General features: G+C 38.6%; 2 protein-coding genes across 3 annotated transcripts in view; both read right to left on the minus strand.

The window, feature by feature from the left end:
• Positions 1-6,390, minus strand: part of LOC143857151 (E3 ubiquitin-protein ligase UPL1-like) — a 39,703-nt gene extending 33,313 nt beyond the window's left edge. For both annotated transcript variants that reach the window (XM_077367477.1, XM_077367475.1), the window contains exons 1-2: positions 6,273-6,390; positions 6,043-6,167 (exon numbers count right to left, since the gene is read on the minus strand). In XM_077367477.1, the coding sequence (XP_077223592.1) occupies positions 6,043-6,138 (96 nt within the window). In that variant the 5' untranslated portion in view covers positions 6,139-6,167; positions 6,273-6,390. The remainder of the gene's footprint in view (positions 1-6,042; positions 6,168-6,272) is intronic.
• Positions 6,391-10,189: 3,799 nt separating this feature from the next.
• On the minus strand, positions 10,190-20,966 carry LOC143857317 (large ribosomal subunit protein uL1-like). The gene is made up of 5 exons (XM_077367739.1): positions 20,850-20,966; positions 20,577-20,614; positions 11,564-11,783; positions 11,103-11,474; positions 10,190-10,639 (listed from the first exon to the last, which is right to left on the minus strand). The coding sequence occupies exons 2-5, from the start codon at positions 20,579-20,581 to the stop codon at positions 10,586-10,588; spliced, it is 651 nt and encodes a 216-aa protein (XP_077223854.1). The 5' UTR covers positions 20,582-20,614; positions 20,850-20,966; the 3' UTR covers positions 10,190-10,585.
• Positions 20,967-22,447: the final 1,481 nt, after the last annotated feature.

A 22,447-nucleotide genomic window follows, 5' to 3' on the forward strand; every position in this document is an offset into this window, starting at 1 on the left:
AAATGGAGCACCAAAGTGATATCTCCCCTTCCTCCTCCTCTCTTACTACAACTATACCCCTCCGTCCCCTTTTCTTCAGCCTTGCTTCCTAGTTTGATCCTTACTGTTATAACTACAATTACGACAGTTATTTTCCCTATCCCTACCTTGCTACTGTCCTCAGCTATTTCCCCATCTTCCTCATTCTTTCCCTTCAATTTTCTCCATCCCCTGATGATGAAACAATGCCTAGGCTGATCATGGATGCAGCTATCGCTCCAGCAACTCTTGGAGGCTCCTATGCTACGAAGTTCAAGACCAAATCCTCCATGACCAAGCTAAGGACTTCCCCCATATACCCCTGTTTCATCACAATTCGTTTTTCTACCTTCTTTGAGTCTCACCATTGGATTTACATGCATTTTTTTTTTTTTTTTGCCAGCCCCTTCCATCTCACCATATTTCATACCCTTTAGCTTCCCTGCTTTTATCCCTTCACACCTAGTTTCTTTGGGTCATACCCTCGTAGGTAAGATTTTACGTCTAGACCCATATTTCTTATTGGTTATGAATCTGATTTCTTTGGTTTGATTATATTATTTGCAAACTACTTGGCTGAATGTGCTTTTCTTGGTGATATATTTAGAAGACTAGGAATCTTTGTGAAAACCAAATTGTCATTTGACTACTATTGGCTGTTTATTCTGTCATTTGGATGTTTAGGTGCCGGTTTTACTAAAGTATAATCTATTTATGTTCCGAAAGTTCCTAGTGAATGATGCAAACCATAGGTTCGCAGTCGCACTATGTGTGTGTGCTACCTTTCATTATAATATCTAGAGACCTACATAACCCGATATGACAATATCGTCCATGATATGATTCGGCAGATAATTATAATTTGTCATTCATTAGTACTATTCCTTAAACAAAACCCCAAGTACTTAAACATTTCAAACATTTGAACACTTTGTTGAACAGTACAATGGAAAGAAATCAAGCAATTTCATTGTACAGATAGTAGCAGAATGGCACTAAACCCATTTCAATTCTATCTACTCTTTGGGCACATGTAAATATGAACAACTATCGTTTACTTATACAGCTAATCAAAACTAGTTGTCTAGAAAATATAAATAGGAGTATTGTGAAATAGCATTAGCCATGATGAATATTAGTGACAAGCCATTTCAGCTAGAGCCTAGAACTCAAGCTCTCAATAGCACGGCCAATAAACGGATTGTCAAACATACTCTTAAGGAGTCTAATTTCTATAGGGGAAATCAATTAGACGTAACCAAATCTACTATTCCTAAAGGTACTTGGCCTCATACAGTATAGCCGATAGCGTCTAGAGGTATCTAAAACCATGTATTGATGTGATTCAGCATTCTTAGTCATTAGATTCAGTTGTTTTGTACTGGAGATAGGTTATTTGTTTTCTTCTTTTATGTAAGATTTTCCTTGGATTTAATGACACTTAATTAGCTTCGACATGGGGATGTCCACATCAGAATATGGCCCACACAGGGGTTGAGCCTTTAGGTCAACTGGTTAAGAATATGTTATTCAACCTTGAGGTCGAAGGTTCAATCCCAGCTTATCTACCGAAAAAACGCCTACAGCCCACCACTACCCATTATCCATGGTCAATTACCCGAGCCCAAACACATCACTAATTCAAAATATGAACTTATTATTTCTAATAAATACAGACTTACTATTTTTAGAAAGTATGGGCTTATTGTTTTAAATAGTACGAACCTTGGCAAAAGAAGCCCTCCTTTTCAAAAAAGGAAAAAAAAAAAGAAATCCCTAGAGGAAAATTTTTAACGTTTTAAAGAAATCTTAAGGAGCTCCCAACTGCTAGCTATTCTCCCCCATTTCCCTCACCAGCACCTCCCCTCCGCTATTACTCCTCCCATTTTCTCATTTCTTATGTCCTACATTCATTTTTCTCTCCTTCCCACTTCACCCTTCCTGGCTGGGATTATAAACCGTTTCACTTTTCTCCTTACATTTCCTCCCCTTCGATATTCATTTCTCCTTTTCTTAATCTTGATATTTTCTGGATCTTGATCTCTTTCTTTTCTTGATCTTTTTTAGAACTTGATCCTTCTTTCTCTTTTTGATCTTGATCTTTCTTGATCTCGATCATTCTTGCCTTTGTTTCTTATTGTCTCAGCTGAGATCAGCTCTTCATTTCCTTCCTCTTAACTTTTTCTCATTCCTCACTCAAACATTACCTGTAGCGGGCAATCAAAGCATGACGCCAAGCCGTCACTCCAGAATTCATTTTATGCTCCTAAATTCCCATAAAGTCAGCTACGAACCCTAGGTTCGCACTAATTTGGTATCAGAGCATAGGTTTGCATCAAAATTGGTATCAGGGCTAGATATGCACCAAACTGGCATCAAAGAGTCTCACTTAATTATATGCTTTAGGTAAGTTCATCTAGCGCCCTCCAGGTGTTTAGTGAAATTCCTTTTTTTGGTAGGTAAGATGGGATTGAACCTCCAACCTCCAGGATGAAGAGCAAAGCCCTGACCATTGAGTTAGACGCTAAATCCCATTTGGCAAAATTCCTGATGCAGTCTAAGATAGCGAAAGTAGTTGAGTTTCTTAGCGTTGTCCTCGGCCTTAGAGCCTACCTCAGATTAACTAGTTGTCAGTTTTTGTATCGTGTCTTTAAATTCATATTTAAGTTTCTTAGATCATTCCAGACTAGTAAGGTTGTCATGCACGTCGAATCATCCACTTTCAACCACCGCTAGCAGGGTCAATGCTCTGCATCAGTGGTAAGGCGAGGCAAAAGGACACCGACGGTCTCTTCTGCCTCAACCAACAAGGCTCAAACCCCACTCTTCCTCTTAAGAGTTCGACCATGAGACCACCTATAGGTGAGACGAGGGGTGTAGACTTCTTGGACCTAACCTCAAGGTACCACCTTCAAATACTTCACACAGGTCACTAATTATCCACGTAGAACATTCAATCCTTGGACCAATCTAGGAGAACCCGTAGATGATGAGTATAGAATTGACCGTGAAGGAGGAAATGATCCTTGTGATGATGGTGCTCTACATGAGAGGACGAATGAACAATCCCATGAGGATGAGCACGATGCAACTGTACTTGATGGGGATCATGTGAGGATGGTTTGCGTGACTTAGTGCAGGGTAAGTCAATCCATTAAGAGTCAAACTCCCACCACCATCATATATTCCCCTATAGTCAATACTACTATGAGATTTGAGTCCATTGTTGTTATCATTGATAGGTTCTTTAATATCATTTCATATCGATTTGTATGGCTAGGTTCCCCGATGTATCACATTTCTGGAGAATTTTATGGGTCATAATAGGGGATAGATTTCAATTTGACAGCACATACTACTCCCGAGCAGATGGACATGCATAAGTGATCAGTCGCAGCTAGGGGTGCAACTCGGCTCAGGTTCAACCCGAACCTGTCGGGTTCAACCCGTCAAAATCACAAGTTGGGCTGTGTTTGTGTCGGGTCGGGTTCAGGTTTGGGTCGAGGAAGTTGAACCCAAGTCGGGCCAGGTTCGGGTTTGGGTTGAGGTGTAGGGTTAACCTGACCCGCATCAAAACCTGACATTTTAAAAAAATTATCATTTTTCTATTTTGTTTTTTTATAGCATAAAAACCTAAAGGGGGGAGATTTCACATTAACCGGGTCAACCCGACCCGAATTGGGAAATCGGGTCGGGTTCAGGTTGAGATATTAATTTTTCAGGTCGGGTCGGGTTAAGAATCGGGTCGGGTTGACGGTTTAGAGTTTCAGGTTCGGTTCGAGTTGGCTTCAACCCGACCCAACCCGAATTGCACCCCTAGTCGTAGCTCAGGGCACTTTTTGAAACGCTTAGCTTGCAAGGAATACCATCAATGGAACTTAATTCTGCCCACAACTGAAATTCCCGAAATTCGATCAAAATGGTCAGAACGACAAAAAATTGTTAAGATATTATGATTTGCATTTCATTTCATTAATGTAGAGAATGATATTTGGTAGGCAACATCATAGAACTGCACATCAACATAACTATATCTTACATGAGATGTCGGATCGGCATGGGACCATTAATAAGGCATTGACATAGAGTTAGGGTTCTTAGACCAGAGATCGGTCATTGTACTTTATTAGACTTCACTACATCGTACTTCTTTATTGAATTTATTGTTCCAAACATGTGTGACAATGCATGTCACTAGGTGTTCGATGTGATTAAGCCATTATGGATGGCTTTCTTGCCTATGTGATGGTTAATAAGTATGTATTTGTGCTTATTCTAGCATTTACCAAATTTCATCTTAAAATTTCATCATTTGCATATGTTTCCATACCATAGTTTCCAAGGTGGGAAACGGATTCGGGAAGCGAAACAGAAAACAGAAACGGGAAACGCGTAACGCAAGAAAAAAAATAGAGGAGAGACGAGAAATGGGAAAACAATAAAAAATCGTACAAGAAACGTATTAGGAAATACATTAGAAACGTTTCAGAAACAATAGAGAAACGTTAATGAAAACGTATGTGAAACACAAGGAGAACATAAAATATATGGTTTTGTAGATTTAGATTTTGTTAAGTTCAAATTTCTATTTGGATATTTCTTACTTTTAGTTTTTATTACGGTATACATTGTTTTTCCTTTTTAATATCTATTCCACAATATTTTGTATTTTTTTATAAATGATTTTCGTAAGTTTCACACATATTTCCCACACGTTTCACATACATTTTCTATAGGTTTTCCATACATTTCTCGTGTGTTTCATATAAGTTTCTTATATGTTTCTCATGCATTTTAGAAACAAATTTCCCACTTTTTAGGGGAAACGAGTTACCCACCTTTCCGAAACTGTTTTAGGGGAGACAGCTTTTTAGTTGATGATCCATTTTGTAGTTACTGGATGTTTTACCTTCTGTCCGTGGGCAATTCACCAGGTCATATTTTTGGGACTTAGGTCCTTGGTGTGTTTTGGATCACTGGGCTATATTGTAGAAACTTTAAGCTTGGAATTATGGAATTTTATTCTCCTCATGTTTGTTTTTGTTTCGCTGCACTCTGATGAAAAATTACTGCTTCGGCATCATGTCTTGTGGCAAGCATTTTAAACTTGTGGCGACCACTCGTACGCCTAAGCATGTGAGTGAAGGCTTCAGGGTTCGGGCTAGGGGCATCACGCATATCGTGTATTCAGAGTTGTTTGCAAAGGGATAATGTTTCAGAAACTCAAAATAACAGCAGACATTCATAATTGGAAACCAATGGGTAAAATTTGCTCGCCCTCCATCTTGAGGGCAAGCATTGACTACGCTAGGACAATGTCAGCCACAAAAATGAACGGCCTTTCTATCTTTTTTTCATCAGCCTTACAGTTCAGAAACAAAAGCCCTCACTCTTACTACTGGTATAGCAAGCTAGCTAGCTAGCCACATATACATATACACCAAGATCGAAAGTCAGAAATTTTATGATTTTTCTCTTTTTCCGACGTGTAAAAACCTATGAATTTTTAGTTTTTATTAGTCTTTACCCACTGGAAATTACATTCCTTATGTGCCCCTTGCATCCACCTATGATTTCTCCTCTCGAATCGACCCATGTCGAAAAGGCCTGATTTTTTAGGTTTTTTCTTCACTCTCTCCTTTCAAAACCCACAAATAGAGCTCATTCTCTCCAAATCCATTATTGACAAAAGTCTTCTGAGGACCTTTCTATCACCAAATTGAATTATTTAATACTGTGAAGCCTACTTAAGCAGTTACAAGTTTACAACCCAACCAGTATTCTGATTGATGATAGATTTTTCGTTGCAAACTAGAGTTACCTACATAAACCAACATATAAAGCACAAAAAAAGAAGAACTATCTCCAACCTAACAAAAGCCTTCAACAACTCACAAAACCCTAAAACCAATAAAACCCACATCCAACAAAATTCCCCAATAATTTCAAAACAAACAAAAAAATTGAACAAGAACAAAAACCCTAATAAGAACACAAATCGAAAAGGCAAAAAGGAATACTCACAGACTCTGACTCCAATTTAAGAGAGGGAACAACAGTCCCTTCGCCAGATAAAAGTTGCCGGAGCCGCCGCGGCAAGCTCGACCTTAGGGTTTCCATTTTTAGACCAGTTTCTCAACTATCAAAGACTGTAGAAATAAAAACAAATGATAAAATCATTAAAAGTAAGTAATAACAAGAAGAGAAACAACATAGAGAAGAAGAAGAGTAGAGAACAAGGTTTTGATACTTACACATCTAAGTTTTCACAATACAAAATCAATCAGAACCCAAAAGCAGAGAGAAAACTAGGAAGCTTTTTTTCTTCTCTTCCTCTCTTTTCCCACACACTGAAATAAACCCCGAAAGAAGAAAATGTGTTTATAAAGAGTGAGAGAAAGAGAGGTGTATTTATACGTGAGTATTTTTAGGTGTATATTCTATTTAGAGAGTAAGATTCTTCTATAGCATGGATGGGTATGTCAAGATAAATTCAAATGATCTGGGCCTTCAATTTTGTGGGCCATATCATATATGAGTCAATGTACATCGATTATATTGATTAGAGATGATCCCAACCGTTCGATTTGTAGAGTTCGACCTGTTGAGAATTGACATGTTAGCAATTACATTGTCCGAATGTGACAATTGAAATTCCTGGGGAATTATAATTCTGTATTGATAAGACCATTCACTATTTCTTGAAGCTCGATTTCTAAAATCAATATGAAGGGCATTAGTTGGAGATTAGGATTATCTGATTGCTCTGATTTCTTACAGTGAGACCTGTTTGTGGTCGAGCCCATGACATGAATGGTTCTGATCACTAGATCGTAAAGGGAAAAATAGCTGTATAGAAGTGGTTGAGTATGGATTATTGATCGTCTTTATTTCGAAAAGTTAATTATAGGATATTTATGGTATGGATCAATTTTCTATATATGAAACTTACCAAAATAAATTTTCTATATATGAAAACGCAAAACGGTGCTATCCGATCGGATCAAGATCGAGTAATCGTGATTGCTTAGAATAATCTTTTTTTAGGGAATTAATGATTTGGAAAATAAACAATTATGGGCCAGCAAGGCTAATTAATTTGAATCACGAATAAACCGGAAAGGCTATTCATCAAGAATGTGGTGAATGGGGCATCCCCGAGAATGCCACGAGTGATTGAGATACGAGATTTAGGGGTGTCAACGGATCCACTTCAGATCAGATCTACCTATGCCTTAGTCACAATCCATTCAAATCTCTTATCGGTCGGATCGGATTCAGAGTGTTCTTTGGATCCTACTTCCTATTTCGTGGTCACGATTTATGTCAAATCGAACCATCCATCAAAGTGTCCTAATAGGTCATACATTTTACACCGCTAAAATTCTCAAAAGAGGCTGAGCGCAAGCCGCAGTGGCAGTGACTGACGCATCTTATATGGTGTAAGCCCTTATAGTCCCATATTTTTCTAAACGTAAACCGCATTATAGGATGATCCAAACCGTCCACGTGATGGGCCACACCATAAATACGTAGCGCCCCAATAATCATTTCCATATTATGCTCCTAGCCATCCGATCTATAGTGGTTTCCAAAATATGCATTTCCTCTATAGATCGAAGGGCTCTGATCATCCTTTGTAAATAATTTTTTGGGCACAACCTATTTACAGTGTGGACAGTAACCCGAATATCTTTTGCCGACTTGAAAGTATCTGTTTCGTATAAAATACGTATAGGTGGGAGGGAGATACCTGATCTTTATTAAGTTAAGCTCTTTCTCTTTGCTTTTAGTGGGACCCATCTTTGAAGAAAACTTTTCTTCTAACGTGGTCCTTCCTATCAACGACCGACTATGTCACTCGCGAGTAATACTAGCAAGGCAAGGCCGCTTTTGGGAAAAGGTCTCATTGCCACGTGTCAAGTTATGAAAACATGGCTGATGATTAGGGTGGAAGCAACCATTTTCGTCGTCTTCTTTTAAAATGACCATAATACCCCGTACTTCATTCAACTATCTGTATTTCTTTTTCTTTCCAAGAAAAAACTTTTATTGGAAAACTTTTTCTTTATACTTTGTGGTTTGTTTTTTTTTTGATAGGCCAGGCCCCTAGCATTTTATACATGGGTGTGGCCCACCATTTTACACCTCGACCTTTTATGGGTGGGTCCCACCATCTCCTACCCAAACCTATAACAATAGGGCGGGGTCCGCCATTTCACCCGTATTGTTTATTGACGAGATGGGGTCCACCATTTTACACAGCAATGTTTTGGTGGTGTGGGACCCAGCATTTTTACACCCATGCATGCATGAGCCCGGAATACTAGTATTGTTAAAGGGCTGTGGAGCTCAGCCCATATTTTATTTAGAGGGCCCTTCAATCTCAGTACCCCTCTAAATAAACCATAACTATATAAATCCTTTCCAAATCATAAAAGGATAAAATTTAGAAACATTTTCCCTGCAATTCACTACTTTGTCAAACAAAAGTTGAACTGATTTATGATGGCCGATGTTAGTCATGCGCACTTTCGTTTTTTAATTCCATCCCTACATTAAAAATGAAGTGATTTTTATGGCCATATGCATCACGAGAATAGCTTTCACCATTGCAATTGGCAAACAGTTGTTTCCTCACACAACAATCAGGTGTTTGTTTTCCCTGTTTTTTTAGGAGAGGGGAAACCCTACTACCAAGGGAAAATGCCAAAATCTATAGCCCTGTTTGGATTGAAAGAAAAACATTTCAAATGGAAAGATTTTATTGGGAAATTTCTTTATTTCCACGATTTAGAGGGATATGATTATGGTTAAATTGGATAGATATTATCATAAATTGCAAGTCCCTTTCAATAAAATTTGAATAGGATTGGTTCCGATTATCTTTTTTTGTGTAGAAAAAAGTACGAAAATTTAGAATTATTTTTCCTTTCCAAACTTTTCCACAGAATTCTTGCCATCCAAACATGTAAGAGAAAGTTGAGGAGCTACAAAAAAGGGCAATGATAAATCGACCCCCAAATATCTTAAATCAACCCCCCTATGTGTCTTTCTCTCTCCTCTGGGTTGGAGAGAGAAGGAGGAGAGAGATAGGCACATAGGGGTCGATTTAAGATATATGGGGGACGATTTATCACTCCCCACAAAAAATCAAGGCCACTTTCGACAGCCTTTTGTTTTGGATTTTGAGAATTGATTTTTGAGTCCAAAACTGATTATTGGATGAGAATTGATTTGAGTCCAAAACTGATTATTTGACTCAAAATCACATTCAATTTTGACTCAAAATAAGTTCCGTACGGACAATCAGTTACCATGATCTAAAACCAACAGAGCCTAATCTTGCAATGTTCACTTAATATATATAAAAGGAATATAGACTTCCAATTCTTCAGTATTGATTTGAGAAGAGAGTTAACAATAGAAAAGAGCTTGCATTTGCAGTAAATTTACACCCGAAGAGGGGACCGCCATGTGAGTAGCAAATGGCAACCAAACAACTCTAGGAAATGGAAAATGCTTACTTTTTCTTAGATTTCCCCACTTTTGCTGAGTGTTTAAAGGGGAAAGTAAAATGACAGCATTTTACGTTTCCTAGATATGTGTAGTTGCCATGTATTGTTCATATTACTTGTGTTCTAGAAATTTTCTAAATAATAGCCTTTAGAGAGTCCGCCCAAATCAAGAGGAAAGGAGTAGGTTTTGACTTCTTTTTTTTTTTGCACTTCTACTTCTATTTAACATGCATCAAAATGGATAATAATAGCCTTTGAGCTTCCTCCCAAATCAAGATCAGTGCAAGATTTTAATTTCTACCTTGATTTTGCTTGGAAAATGATGTTATTTTACTTTCCTACTACTACTTAAGGTCATCCAAACGGACCTTAGCGAGGCAAAATTACCTCTTTCCAAGGAAGCACTATTTCTATGGCAATCGAAAGGCCATTTGGGCTCCGTTCAGTTGCATTCCTGGTGTCGGAAAACCCAAGGAAATGACGTGGCGAGAAGAAGATAAAAGTAAAACAACTGTTCTATAGCAATAAGAAAATCCTCAAAAAATGAAAAGATGAGGTGAAGGGCCGTAGGTGAACTGATCAATGGTCACAGTGAATCAAACAGTAAGACGGCTGAATAATCCAAATCCTTCTACCTAGAGAAGTGTACTGTGTAGAAGCTATAAAGAAAAACCAACTGTTTAACTGAAAAAGTAAAATGTTTCTCACTGTTTATCAATCATTAGATTCCACATCATTGATCAAAATAAGGTTCCCAGATGAGAGTAAGTTTCAAGCAGATTCCAAGGGTCTTGGCCCGAGTCTCAATCGCATGATACCAAAACTTAAGTTACCTCTATGAAATCCCAAGTACGTTAACAGTATCTAGCAGAGTTATACGAAGCTCACCATAACTAAGGGGTCTCTTACTAGGAATTTATAAAACCACATTAAACAAGAACTATAAGCAAAACTATCACATTCTTGAAAGGCAAAAGAAAGGGGAAACTGTGCGGTAACTTACTAAAACTAGCATCATCTGGATTTCTCAATTGGCTGTTGCAACACTCTTAGAATACTCGGTACGGCTTTCCCATCGTGCTCTTCAGATACAAGCATCTCACCTGGTTCACCATGAGGCAAAAATAAATCATTTCAACACACAAATGCTACAGATGCATATAGACCCAGTTGGGTTCAAGTATCAGACCCTACTAAGGTCCTGTTTGTTTTGGATTTTAAGAGATGATTGTGAGCCCAAAACTGATTAATTGGACTTAAAATTAAGGCCCTGTTTGTTTTAGATTGTGACAACCGATTGTGGAGTCTCCAACCAAATGTAATTTTGAATCCAATATAATCAGTTTTGAACTCGCAACCGATTCTCAAAATCCAAAACAAGCAGGGCTTAACAAAATAGGATAATTAACCCTCTGTCATAGTGGGCATGTGATGATACCAAAAGGACTTGGATGTTTTCCTCATGCAATTGTAAATGCATGAAAAAGAACATGAAAGTAATTTATAAGAACAGATTGTCTTCATTTATTCTGAAGAAAAAACAGAGGTCAAAGGCCTGAAACTTACATTTTGCCAGTTCTTTTTCAATAGCGAGACCAGGAAATTGACACTGAGCTGCACATTCTGGAAGATTTGTTTCTCCTCCATGCCACAGTTCCCAACAGCAACCCCCATGCAGAGGACCTTCTTAAGCTGGAATTTAACCATGGCTTTCGTCTCATTCACCTTGGATTCTAGAGACTCCTGGTGGGATACAAGCGTGGGAAACTTGCCTGCCTTGTTGAGGCCTGGGCCAAGAAGCCTTGGAATCTGCTTGATGATAGCCTCTGAAGCAAGGAAAGCATGGTATTTCTTCGCTAGTTTCTTGACCAACTTTTTATTTTTGTTCATCTTCTTTAACCCTTCAACGTCCATGTATTCTAATCCTATCTTCTCTGCCTGCAGTTCACAAAAACAGGACACAATAGTGTTCAATGATTAAGGGATGTAATGAAGATTAGGGATTTAAAATTTGGATTTTTATTCACCTCTTCTACATGCTGAGCATCACCAAGCATGCATACTTTCATTTTGGGGCGAGGAATATGAGGGAGTTTTACAGAGCCACTGAAACGCTTGTCCTTCTGTGGGTCATAGTTTTTAAGCCCAATTTGGAGCTCAATAGTTTCGGTAAATTTTCGGTTTTTCTCCTTGGCATCACCAGCAACTTGGGTAATGGCCTCCCTCAACACATCACTCTGAAGCTTACTGCAAGCAAAGATTAAAAAATAAAAGAACAAGTGAGGCTCAAACTCAAAATGGAAAACTACAGCTTGAATACTGACTGTGCTCCGAAAAAGACATATTCGCCACATGAACCAGCCTATATTGCAATAGAATAACAGAACATGTACAAAGTCCATTAACAGAAAAAGTGCAAGACCGTGTGTAGTTCTTCATATTTCTAACATAACTGCACATGGCAGTATATACACAGTGCAATAATGAACATATAATAGTTCCCAAAATTGGAAACACAGCCCAGAAACGGCTTCAACACACATCTGGGAACCCCTTTGAAAGAAGGTCCACAATACATCTGGACATGCCTAACAATTTCAAGGGTAAATTAGTCCAGTTAAGAAGACAAAGAGAGAAATCTCTAGACAGGCCAGATGTTCGATATAGATTCTATCACCAATATACCATAGTTGCCACGTCGGGCAACGAGTTTGGGTAGAGAAACATGAATAGAAATGTGAAACACGTGAAAAAAATTAAAAGGGAAACGAGAAACGATAGAAAAGTGCACGTGAAATGTATTGACAAACGTCTTTGGAATAGTTTGGGAAACACGAGGGACACATACACGAAACGTGACGGCAACACACATGTGAGAAATGCATCACACTGGTAGTAGATAGAAAATATACAACATAAGCAAATCATATGCAATTCAAAGTGATAAATATGTTTTTCATATCATATAAATTATGAAGTAAAATTGCCTCTATTACAATTAATCGTAACATATATGCTAAAAAACATAAAATCTTTCGAAAGTTTAACCAAGTCTAGCAATACTTCTATTCATCTGATATCCAAGTCTAGTAAAAGTTTAACAATAATATCATGACCATCCATATTAAACCCAAGTACCTAACAAATAGAAGTCAATGAAAAATGAAAATTTTTAATTAAATACATGTCAAACTACTAAAATATATAAAAAAATAGAAATAGTAGGTAAAAGTCAAAGAGTAATAAATGCACTTTGGTGACTTTTAGTTTTACCCAATGGGAGAGCCCTTTCAGCTCAAATTCGCATGGGCGCCTGTGTCTCTCTCTCTCTCTCTCTCTCTCTCTCTCTCTCTCTCTCTCTCTCTCTCTCTCTCTACACACACACGCACGCGCACACACACATATATAGGGATTTGTTAGGCAATTTGAGGAAAGCCATTTCGCGGCTGACTTTTGCATGAGAACAGCCACACCGGCTCACTTTTTGTCATATTCATAAGAAGTGGCTGTTCATTCATGCAAAAGTCAACAGTGAAATGGCTTTCCACAAAATTGCCTAGCAAATACCATATAATATATTATGAGGAAAGTGTTCCTGCGCTGCAGCGCAGGGAGCTACCTGCGCTTTAGTGGCTTATAAAGCCTCCCATTGGTCACATTTTGTGGACCCGCTATACGAACCAATGGGAGGCTTTATAAGCCACTACAGCGCAGGAACACTTTTCTCATATATTATATGTAATATATAATATATATATGGAAATGGTTTGTGAGCAGCTGCTCAGATAAGCTTATTTGAGGAGCTCACAAAGACATCTGGCCCCACATTTTTTGGGGGTCCAAAGCATTCATTTGGAAGGCTCTTCCATGGATAGCGTGTGTACCAAAAATCAGTCCTATAGGAGCATCCTAACCCTGCCATTTGTGGAGGGAAAAAATGGGCGGAAACATGGACACAGTGTCTGTCCACTCTCCCCTCCACCTTTGATTGGGTTAGGATGATCCTACTGATCTGAGTTTTGGTACACACCCTATCCATGGAGGGGCCTTGCAAATGAATGCTTTGGATCCCCCCAAAAATGTGCGCCCGTCTCCCCCCCCCCCAAAAAAAAAAAAAGAAAAAACCACCACCACCACCACATGGTTTGTGAGCTCTGCTCAGCTTATCTGAGCAGCTGCACACGGCCAAAACACCTTAAGCCAACCCTAGCTTAACCATAGGCATTGACAAAGTATCAATTTTAGCACTTAAATCAACCTAATCAAAGCTCACTTCTATATTTTAGAGCAGCCCAAAATTAAAAATTGAAAGTGATTACATCTTGCTGTCCATGAAACCCAAGAAATTAACTTCTAAAATTATTAAATTTATATAATTACAGTCTTAGGTAAAGGCAGAATTCAAGTTTTCTTCTCACAGGGCCCAACAAATCTTACTAAAAATTTCCCAAAATTAAATAAAAACATTAAAAATCTCCCAATCATAAAGGCCATGCCTAACAATGTGTGACAAACAACACTGTAGGGAACTACTGAAAAGTATGCGGATCGATACCCTGCATCTCCGTTCAAAAAAAAAGAAGTTAGCATGATGTTTGATCAGTACGACCCACATTTGTATCTCAATAATCCTTCCGTCACATCTGCCTTCATTTTATACTAGGGAAAGTAGTGGTTCCACAATAAAAAAAATACCAGAGAGATGCAAACTATGTGCGACGCAATTTAAAAAAGGCTTAACACCACATTCAATTAGTAATATCTCTTGTTAAAGGAAGAACTTACAATCCCAACGAGGTGCTACTACAGTTCAAAACATTGGCTATATCAAATACATAACAACCAATACAGCTCATACGAATACAACCCCTCAATTGGTATCCACTAAATTGGTGTTAACAGAAATTCACATGTTATAGATCTATGGATTGACATTTTGGTTTCAGTTTCGATTTCGCCCTTGGCCGAAACCGTAATTTCAGCTGAAATCCGGTAATAAAAAAAGTATTATTCTATAAATTTCAAACTTTCGGAATAATAATATTTAAAAAAATCATTTTTTTGCAAAATTGCCGAAATTTGGGATTTCGGGAAATTTCAGTTTCGGTCCCAACCGAAATCCGAAATTTCGGAATAATAATATTTTAAAAAATCATTTTTTCAAAATTGCAGAAATTTGGGATTTCAGGAAATTTCAGTTTCTGTCCCAACCGAAATTTCAGATTTCGGACGAAATTTAAAACCATGCATAGAACCCATATCGACCGTTAGGCTAGGTGTATCTACTATATTGGTATGTATCGGCAAATATTCAATACAGGCATCTTGTCTGTTACATTCAAGTGTTTTCTGGCTTTTTGGGTTGTGTAAAGTGCAACTTGAAACTATTTTTCAACATTTCTTGGTTGCTCCGTGTGACCTAAATTAGTCAAGATCTACAACATTCCATCACGAAAAACATAATTTGAAGAAATAAACAGATTAAAATCGTTTGAAAAAGTAAAATCAGTTACATTTGATGATGTGGATCCAATCAAGAGCCCTTTTTTGGCTCTTTATGCAAGGGCTCCCTTGTATCTATCATTGCTCATAAAAATTATGTAAGATTTATTAAATCTGCATGTTTTTCATGAGTAGTACCTGTGGGAACCATTAGTACTTCGTTACACAATTATGTTAGTATTTTAAATCTGTTTATTGCTCATTTGATCATTTTTCAATTAAAATAATCGGCTCTAAACTTTTGGTTGAAGGGACCAGCATACATAAAGGCGGCAAATATGCTCATCAGCAAAATTCCAATCTAATAAATCATAATTTTTAGTTGAAGTAAATGTTAAAAAATCATAAAAAATAAATGCAAACACACATATATCAAAACATTGTGCATTATTGGGCCATGAAAATCCTTATCACCCAAGCCGCTAAGCCTAACGACCTTTTCTGTGTCCCTAAAGGCATACTTGGCTGAGCTTTTGTTATTACAAGAGCCATTGAAGCTAAGTAAAATCTATCCTCTACCTACTCTGCATAGGTGAAAATATAACATCCAGCCACGATGTAACCGTTGCTTTCCTTAACCAGCTGACCTTACTCAGTAACCTTAGCCTCCCTTTCTTTATAGTTCGACTAAGTGACTTCGTAACCATAACTTACTTTCTCAGGTCTCACATCAAACGGGCGATTCGCCCCTCTTTTTTTGTTGAATTAGAAGGAACGGGATCCAGCTGGCCTCTCTCTTTTCCAATGCTTTAACAAATGGGCTACCAAAGGACTAGGCCCTCTCTAAACGCATGAATAAATGAGTTGTAAGTGGAAGCAATGCAAAATCAGTCTTTTAGTCAGGAGTGAGGGAGAGCCAAAGAGTCCATCAGCCCCCTATTATCCCTTATTAATATAGTACAAGCAAGATCAAATCAAGAGCAGCGCTATGTTGGTTGAGCCTACTGATATAGCAGCTATAGCAAAAGGCCAGCCAGCGAACCCGCATCTAGCAGTACTTGTTCTTAGTCTAGTCGTCGATCTGATACGATGAGGAATGGACTGGACTAGGAGCTGATGAGAGAGGAGAATAATCTAGTCTTTTAGTCAGGAGTGAGGGAGAGCCCAAGAGTCCATCAGCCCCCTATTATCCCTTATTAATATAGTACAAGCAAGATCAAATCAAGAGCAGCGCTATGTTGGTTGAGCCTACTGATATAGCAGCTATAGCAAAAGGCCAGCCAGCGAACCCGCATCTAGCTGTACTTGTTCTTAGTCTAGTCGTCGATCTGATACGATGAGGAACGGACTGGACTAGGAGCTGATGAGAGAGAAGAATAATAATTAGGAAGACGAGAAAGTTGAGTACTGACTGGCCAATGAGAGCTGGCCTTATAGCATCGATAGCAAGAAAGAATCTTCTCCACCCCCAGCCCGCCCCTGGGTGCTCGATCGGAATTCTCAGCTTATCTCATGCCGGAATCCCCCCCCCCCCCCCGGATTCACGAGGCTTGATGTCGGTGCGAGAAGGGATTTGGGGGGAGAAGTGGATCGGGATGACGAAATATCCATCCTGGAGATATAGGGGACTTTCATTTCTTCTCCTTTTGTTCCACTTCTTCCATCCCGCTCTATGCCTTCTGTCAAACAAATATTCAATACTAACATAGAATAGAAATTGGATGAATAGGAATCAGAGGTGCCTGGTGAATTGATTGGTCCGGGCTGAAATGTTCTCGCCAGTTCGAGTACGAGACTTCGGTGTAGTAGTACTATAACGGTTTTGTCACATACTAAGGACTCCTTTTGTAAAGCAGCTTATTGTGCTTTTATTCCAGCCAACGAAGCTCCGTCTAATAGGGGTTCGGTTCACCCATCATACCTACTAAGTAGAAGGCAGGCGAACTCGGACCAGTGCAACAAAGTTTGGACTCTCGCGATTGGACTCTATCACAGAAGAGGCAGTGCAAAAGGGAAAGGGGATGAAAAGAACCTATGCAAAAGGGGGTCTCACTCAAGTACTAGGAATAAGATTTCAGATTGTCTCGTATTTTCCACATAGTCCGTCGATCATATTATTGATTCCGATCCATCTTATGTGTCCCCAACGTTCTTCCAAACCAAACCTTCCTCTTGCTTTCTACTCGTTATCGTTACTGTACCTTTCTTGATTCACCCACATTCTGTTTATGTATTCATATCGAATCAATAGAAACAATGATTCTATACCCGGATCTTAATGAAAAGAATACACCAACGCCAACCGAGTAGAATATACCCTAAATCCCGAGATGGAAATCCCTAGGCATTCTACTACAAAAGAGAGAAAAATGAGCCAGACCTCGTCTTTGATTTTATCATATTAAATTCATTGAATATTTTCATTGAAAATGGAATATTTCCATTTTATTTTCACATAATTATAGATAATATAATTAATATTGAATTAATCTTTTTTCCACTGAAATCCCATCCCACACTTCCCTCATTCAAAGGCATTAGGAAATCCGATTCCACAATAACCTTGGGAAGATGCCTAGTAACTACCATAGACAACCCTTCTCTACCTAATCCCCCCCTCCTCTCTATAAAAGTGGCCCCAACCCTTCTCCTTGCTACTCTACCCCAACCTAAAGGGAAGGAAAATACTGATGCTTTCTTAAGGAAATCCAGAAGTCAGAATAGACTGTGGCCGAACCAGAGAAGCAGGATTCGTACCCAGAGTTGGGGATTCGCGAATCCCCGAATCGCGAATCTGAACCGTGATTTGATTCGAATCCCCGATTCTGGGGAATCCTGATTCCCAATTTTGGGAACCCCGATTCCCAATTAATGAAAACCCCGATTCCCACTTTATAGGAACCCCGATTCCCAGGCGATTCCCTGCGAATCCCCAGCAAATCCCAACTCCCCACGAATCCCCGACGAATCTCCGTCGACTCTTTGGCAAACCCACGATTCCCGCTTCCCACCATCCCAGGAGCCTTCGATTCCCGCCTTGGCAACCTTGGGCCGAACAGCTTAACAAAGTTTCTCCCCTTTTAGCTCTTATGTAAGTAAGCTCCGGTAGCAAGGGGAGCACGTTCAAGAGGGAAGAAGCAGCTCAGTGGGGAGAAGAAAAAGCAGGGCCGAGCTGAGCTAAACATCTGCATGGTTAAAGAAGTGTACCCAAGTTCCTGTCTTTGTTGGGGATCATAGAGACCGGACCAGAAGGGGGTAGATATTCATTCTAAAGGAAGGGTACCCGAACAAGGAGCGGATGAGTGAGCAGCTTAGACTCTTTCCGGCCGTTATGGCCAATTAACCAAACCACGAGCAATTCGTCTACTTTGAATTACCGCACGACACCTCTTTCTTCGGTTGGACCTCACTAACTAGAAAGTGCAATCCACCAGGATAATACTACTACTAAAAAGGGAACTCCACAGATAGGGAAATCTGACTCAAGAAAGAAAGAATGGGTACAATGTTGCATCATAGACTCAAAATGAGTCTCTCAAAAGGACCTATAGGGAAGGTCTGATATAATAAGATGATGATGTACCAGACTATCCTATCTGAAACAAGGTAGGAAGCTTGTTAGTGAAGCAGACGTCAAATCTTCGAAACAAGCGTCAACCCTGGTTCAAGCCTGCCTTCCCTCTGTCAGTAGTAGCTTGACTTCAACTACAACTTCGAATTCACATAAATAGTCACTCCTCTGGCCTGGCTTCCTTGTAAACTGAGCTTGATCTTGCAAGGGAAGTAGAGAGGCGGGAAACTGAATGCGTGAAGCAAGAAGCCATGGCTTTCTCGGATCGTAAGCAAGGGGTACAAAAAGCAAGAGTCAAAGAGGACATGGAGGAGGTAAAACAACTGTTTGACTTTGGCACATGAGGTGGAGGGTTTGGCTAGGTAACATAATGGAAATGTATCGGACTGGACTGCAAATCCTGGAATGACGGTTCGACCCCGTCCTTGGCCTCGGGGAGTGGCGAGCAGGACGGAACTTGAATCAATCAAATGGCATAGTATAGGAAGGCTTTCCTTTGGTTGACATCTACAGACAAAATTCTTGAACTTCAAAATAAATGCAACAAAATGAGAAGGAGCTTTTTAAGTTACGCTTCAATAGAATGAATTCGGTAAGGGTAGAATACGCCCCATGGTCGATCGAAGGTCCTGTTTCACTTGAACTCAAATCTTACCCATTCAGCCACAGCCCATAACAAAATGTAAGACCAAGCAAGTCAGGCTGAAAGTTATGAATTGGTTGAAGAAAAGGAAACCCCAGCGACCAAGCACTCCCGCCCCCAAAAGCGAAGATCGAACAACCGCCAGGTTGTCGAGGACACGTCTGAAGAGGAGGCGGGAGCCCTTTAAGTTGACCACCCCACCCATATCACGAGCGTAAGTGCGTAACAATGATGGGACACATCATCCTTTGGTTGATACTGATATTTTGAACTTTATGTATGAATAAGCTTCAACAATACTATTGGACAAGCAATTTCACTGATAGATTAGAAGCCAACAAGCCTACACAAAGTGAAAAACCCAACATTTTGAAGGGGGCAGACGTTGGTGCACGTTGTGATGCAAGGGATAATATCTAAAATAGGAACTGATATTTTGAACTTTATGTATGAATAAGCTTCAACAATGCTATTCCACAACCAATTACCCCTGTAGATTAAACCAACAACCCTACATAATGGCCCTACATAACTTGAACAACACAACATTATGAGGGAGGAAGACATTGGTACACATTATAGATACGTAATGCATGGGATGATAAATAAAATACTAATTACTAATCAATATTACGAGAATATAAGTGAGTGTTCACCATAAATCCCTAATCAGCAAAGTATTTCCCAATTACTGATCGAAAATTATGAAATGGCCAAAACGTTTAACTTTCAGGTTTTTGCCACAAACTTTTATTTTTGTATCAATACAAAACTACAATAATTTTGAATAAGAGGGACAATAAGGCTTATAATTTTTTGGCAAAAAAATAATTTTAAAAGTGACTGAAGCACATTTTTGCAACACATTAAATTCTACTTTCAACATATGTCCTTAGCTCTTCTTTTTTTAATGATAAAATGGTCTAAATCTAAAAGCATTTTTTTCAGAATTTTTTTTTTTTGTATCCCTATGAAACTACAATAGTTTTCAATATGAGAAACATCAAGCCTTATAATTATTTGGAAAACAAAATCAAAATTTTAGCAGAGATAAAATGGCATTTTCATCAAAAGTTCATGCAGCATTTACTGATATTGGAAACATCATTTAAAAAGTTAGATGTTGTTTACTAAATCACAATTCTTGATGGCTACTCAGAACATATTTTACAGATTAGAAAATAATAATAAGTTTCAACATTCTTTGAAAATTTGTAACCATAAGCAAAGATATCAACAACCCACCAACAGATCAAGGGTTAGGATGATTATTTGGGCACACCCTATCAATGTCAGAACCCATCAAATGAATTGTTTGGATCACCCAACAATGATTTAAATACAGTGTAATTGAGAAGAACAATATATGATCTGAAAATAATACCTCATCGTCGCGCCTTTTGTACAAAATTACAAAAATTCCTGAGCAACAAAATTAAAATACCAGATTGAATCAGATAGAATATAAAAGGAAAATTAGAAAAGCAAAAAAGAAACTAATTCGGAAAATGAAAGCAGATTTTCATCTTAGGAAATAAAAATTTCACGTTCTGATCCCAAGATTTTGATTCAAGCTATAAGAATATAAGCATTTGAAAAAGGTTAGAACAAGAATCTAAGGAAATAATAGGGAGATTGAGAGATTAGATGAACTTACAAAACCCTAGATTAGGGAAATGATAGAGAGGCGCAAAGCTGCTGATTAAAACCCTAGAAAGAGGTATATAAAGAGTGGGGTGATTTACGAAAATCTACTTGTTAAGTATCATATTTACGGGAATATCCCTAGTATTGTCTGAAGAACTAGCTCAAAATGGAGTCGTGCTACTGTACTTCGCGCGTTGTATGGAATGATTGGAATATCATAGCTGTTAGATCAGATGGATTTGTACATGGAAGGTTCAGATCACTTTTCTCTATTTGTAAATGAAAGGTTCAGATCTCTCTCTCCCCAATCCATACCCTTGGTGGGCCCTACAGCACTCTCTCTCCACATCCTTGGCGGGTCCAACAGCACTCCTCAACTCTCTCTCTCTCTCTCTCTCTCTCTCTCTCTCTCTCTCCACCCTTGTTGGGGCAGAAATTTGCATGGTGTAAATATTTGAAGAAGGGCTCATTGTATTTTAAAAAAAAATACATACACAAACACAGTAAATAGGTGTATTTAAAAAAAAAAAAAAAAAAAACCCACTTGCCCCTCTTTGTTAAAAGATCCAAACCGTCCATTTGTTAGGCTTAACATAAATGGGCCTGCCTATAATATCTTCTCCATAGGATGATCCTAACCCTTCGATTTGTTGATGGACAACACCCATATACTTCTAAGATTGAAGAGTTAGGATCATCTTATGGTCATTATTTTTGGGGAAATTTTTATTTACATTGGGGCTCAACAAATGAACGGTTTAGATCTTTGAACAGCGTGGGCCCTACTTTATTTTAAAAAAAATACATGCACCTACATATAGACCTCACATAACACATATTTAGTAGAAATTCATTGTGGCCCACCTTTTTTGAAGATCCAAACCGTTCATTTGTTGAGCCCCATTGTAAGTATGTATTTCCCAAAAAATTATCTCCATAAGATGATCCAAACTCTTCGATCTTAGAGGTTTATATATACTCTTGTCTATTTGTAGATTGGAGGGTTAGGATCATCCTATGGAGAAGATATTATGACCAAGCCTATTTATGTTAAGGCCAACAAATGCACGGTTTGGATCTTTTAACAAAGAGGCCCAAGTGGGTTTTTTTTTTTTTTTTTTTAAATACACTTTATACGGCATTTGTACATCGGTGTATGTATTTTTCTTTTAGGCTCCGTTCCTTTCGACGTAAAAATGGACGTAAAATTTGTTTTATGATGTATAAAACAAATTTTACGTCCATTTTTACATCATAAAAGAACGGAGCCTTATTACATCATAAAACAAATTTTACGTCCATTTTTACGTCGAAAGGAACGGAGCCTTATTATTAATTTTACGTCGAAAGGAACGGAGCCTTATTAAAATACAGTGAGCCCACCTTAAAAGATTTACACCATTCAATTGTTGGCCCCATCAAGGGTGTCTAGAGAGAGGGGGGAGTGCTGTTGGCCCCACCAAAGGTGTGGAGAGAGAGTGTTGTTGTTGGGCCCACCAAGGGTGTGATCGAATTTATCATCGCCCTTGTTTTTTTCTTGGAGAAATATGACGTATGAAATCGTCTTTCATAAAGTGACGAGTGCCATTATTAATACAAGGGGATTAG

The sequence above is a fragment of the Tasmannia lanceolata genome, unplaced genomic scaffold (genome assembly GCF_043159265.1).
Source record: "Tasmannia lanceolata isolate RefF3 unplaced genomic scaffold, GAP_Taslan_0.1 ptg000024l, whole genome shotgun sequence".
NCBI classification, from domain to species: domain Eukaryota; kingdom Viridiplantae; phylum Streptophyta; class Magnoliopsida; order Canellales; family Winteraceae; genus Tasmannia; species Tasmannia lanceolata.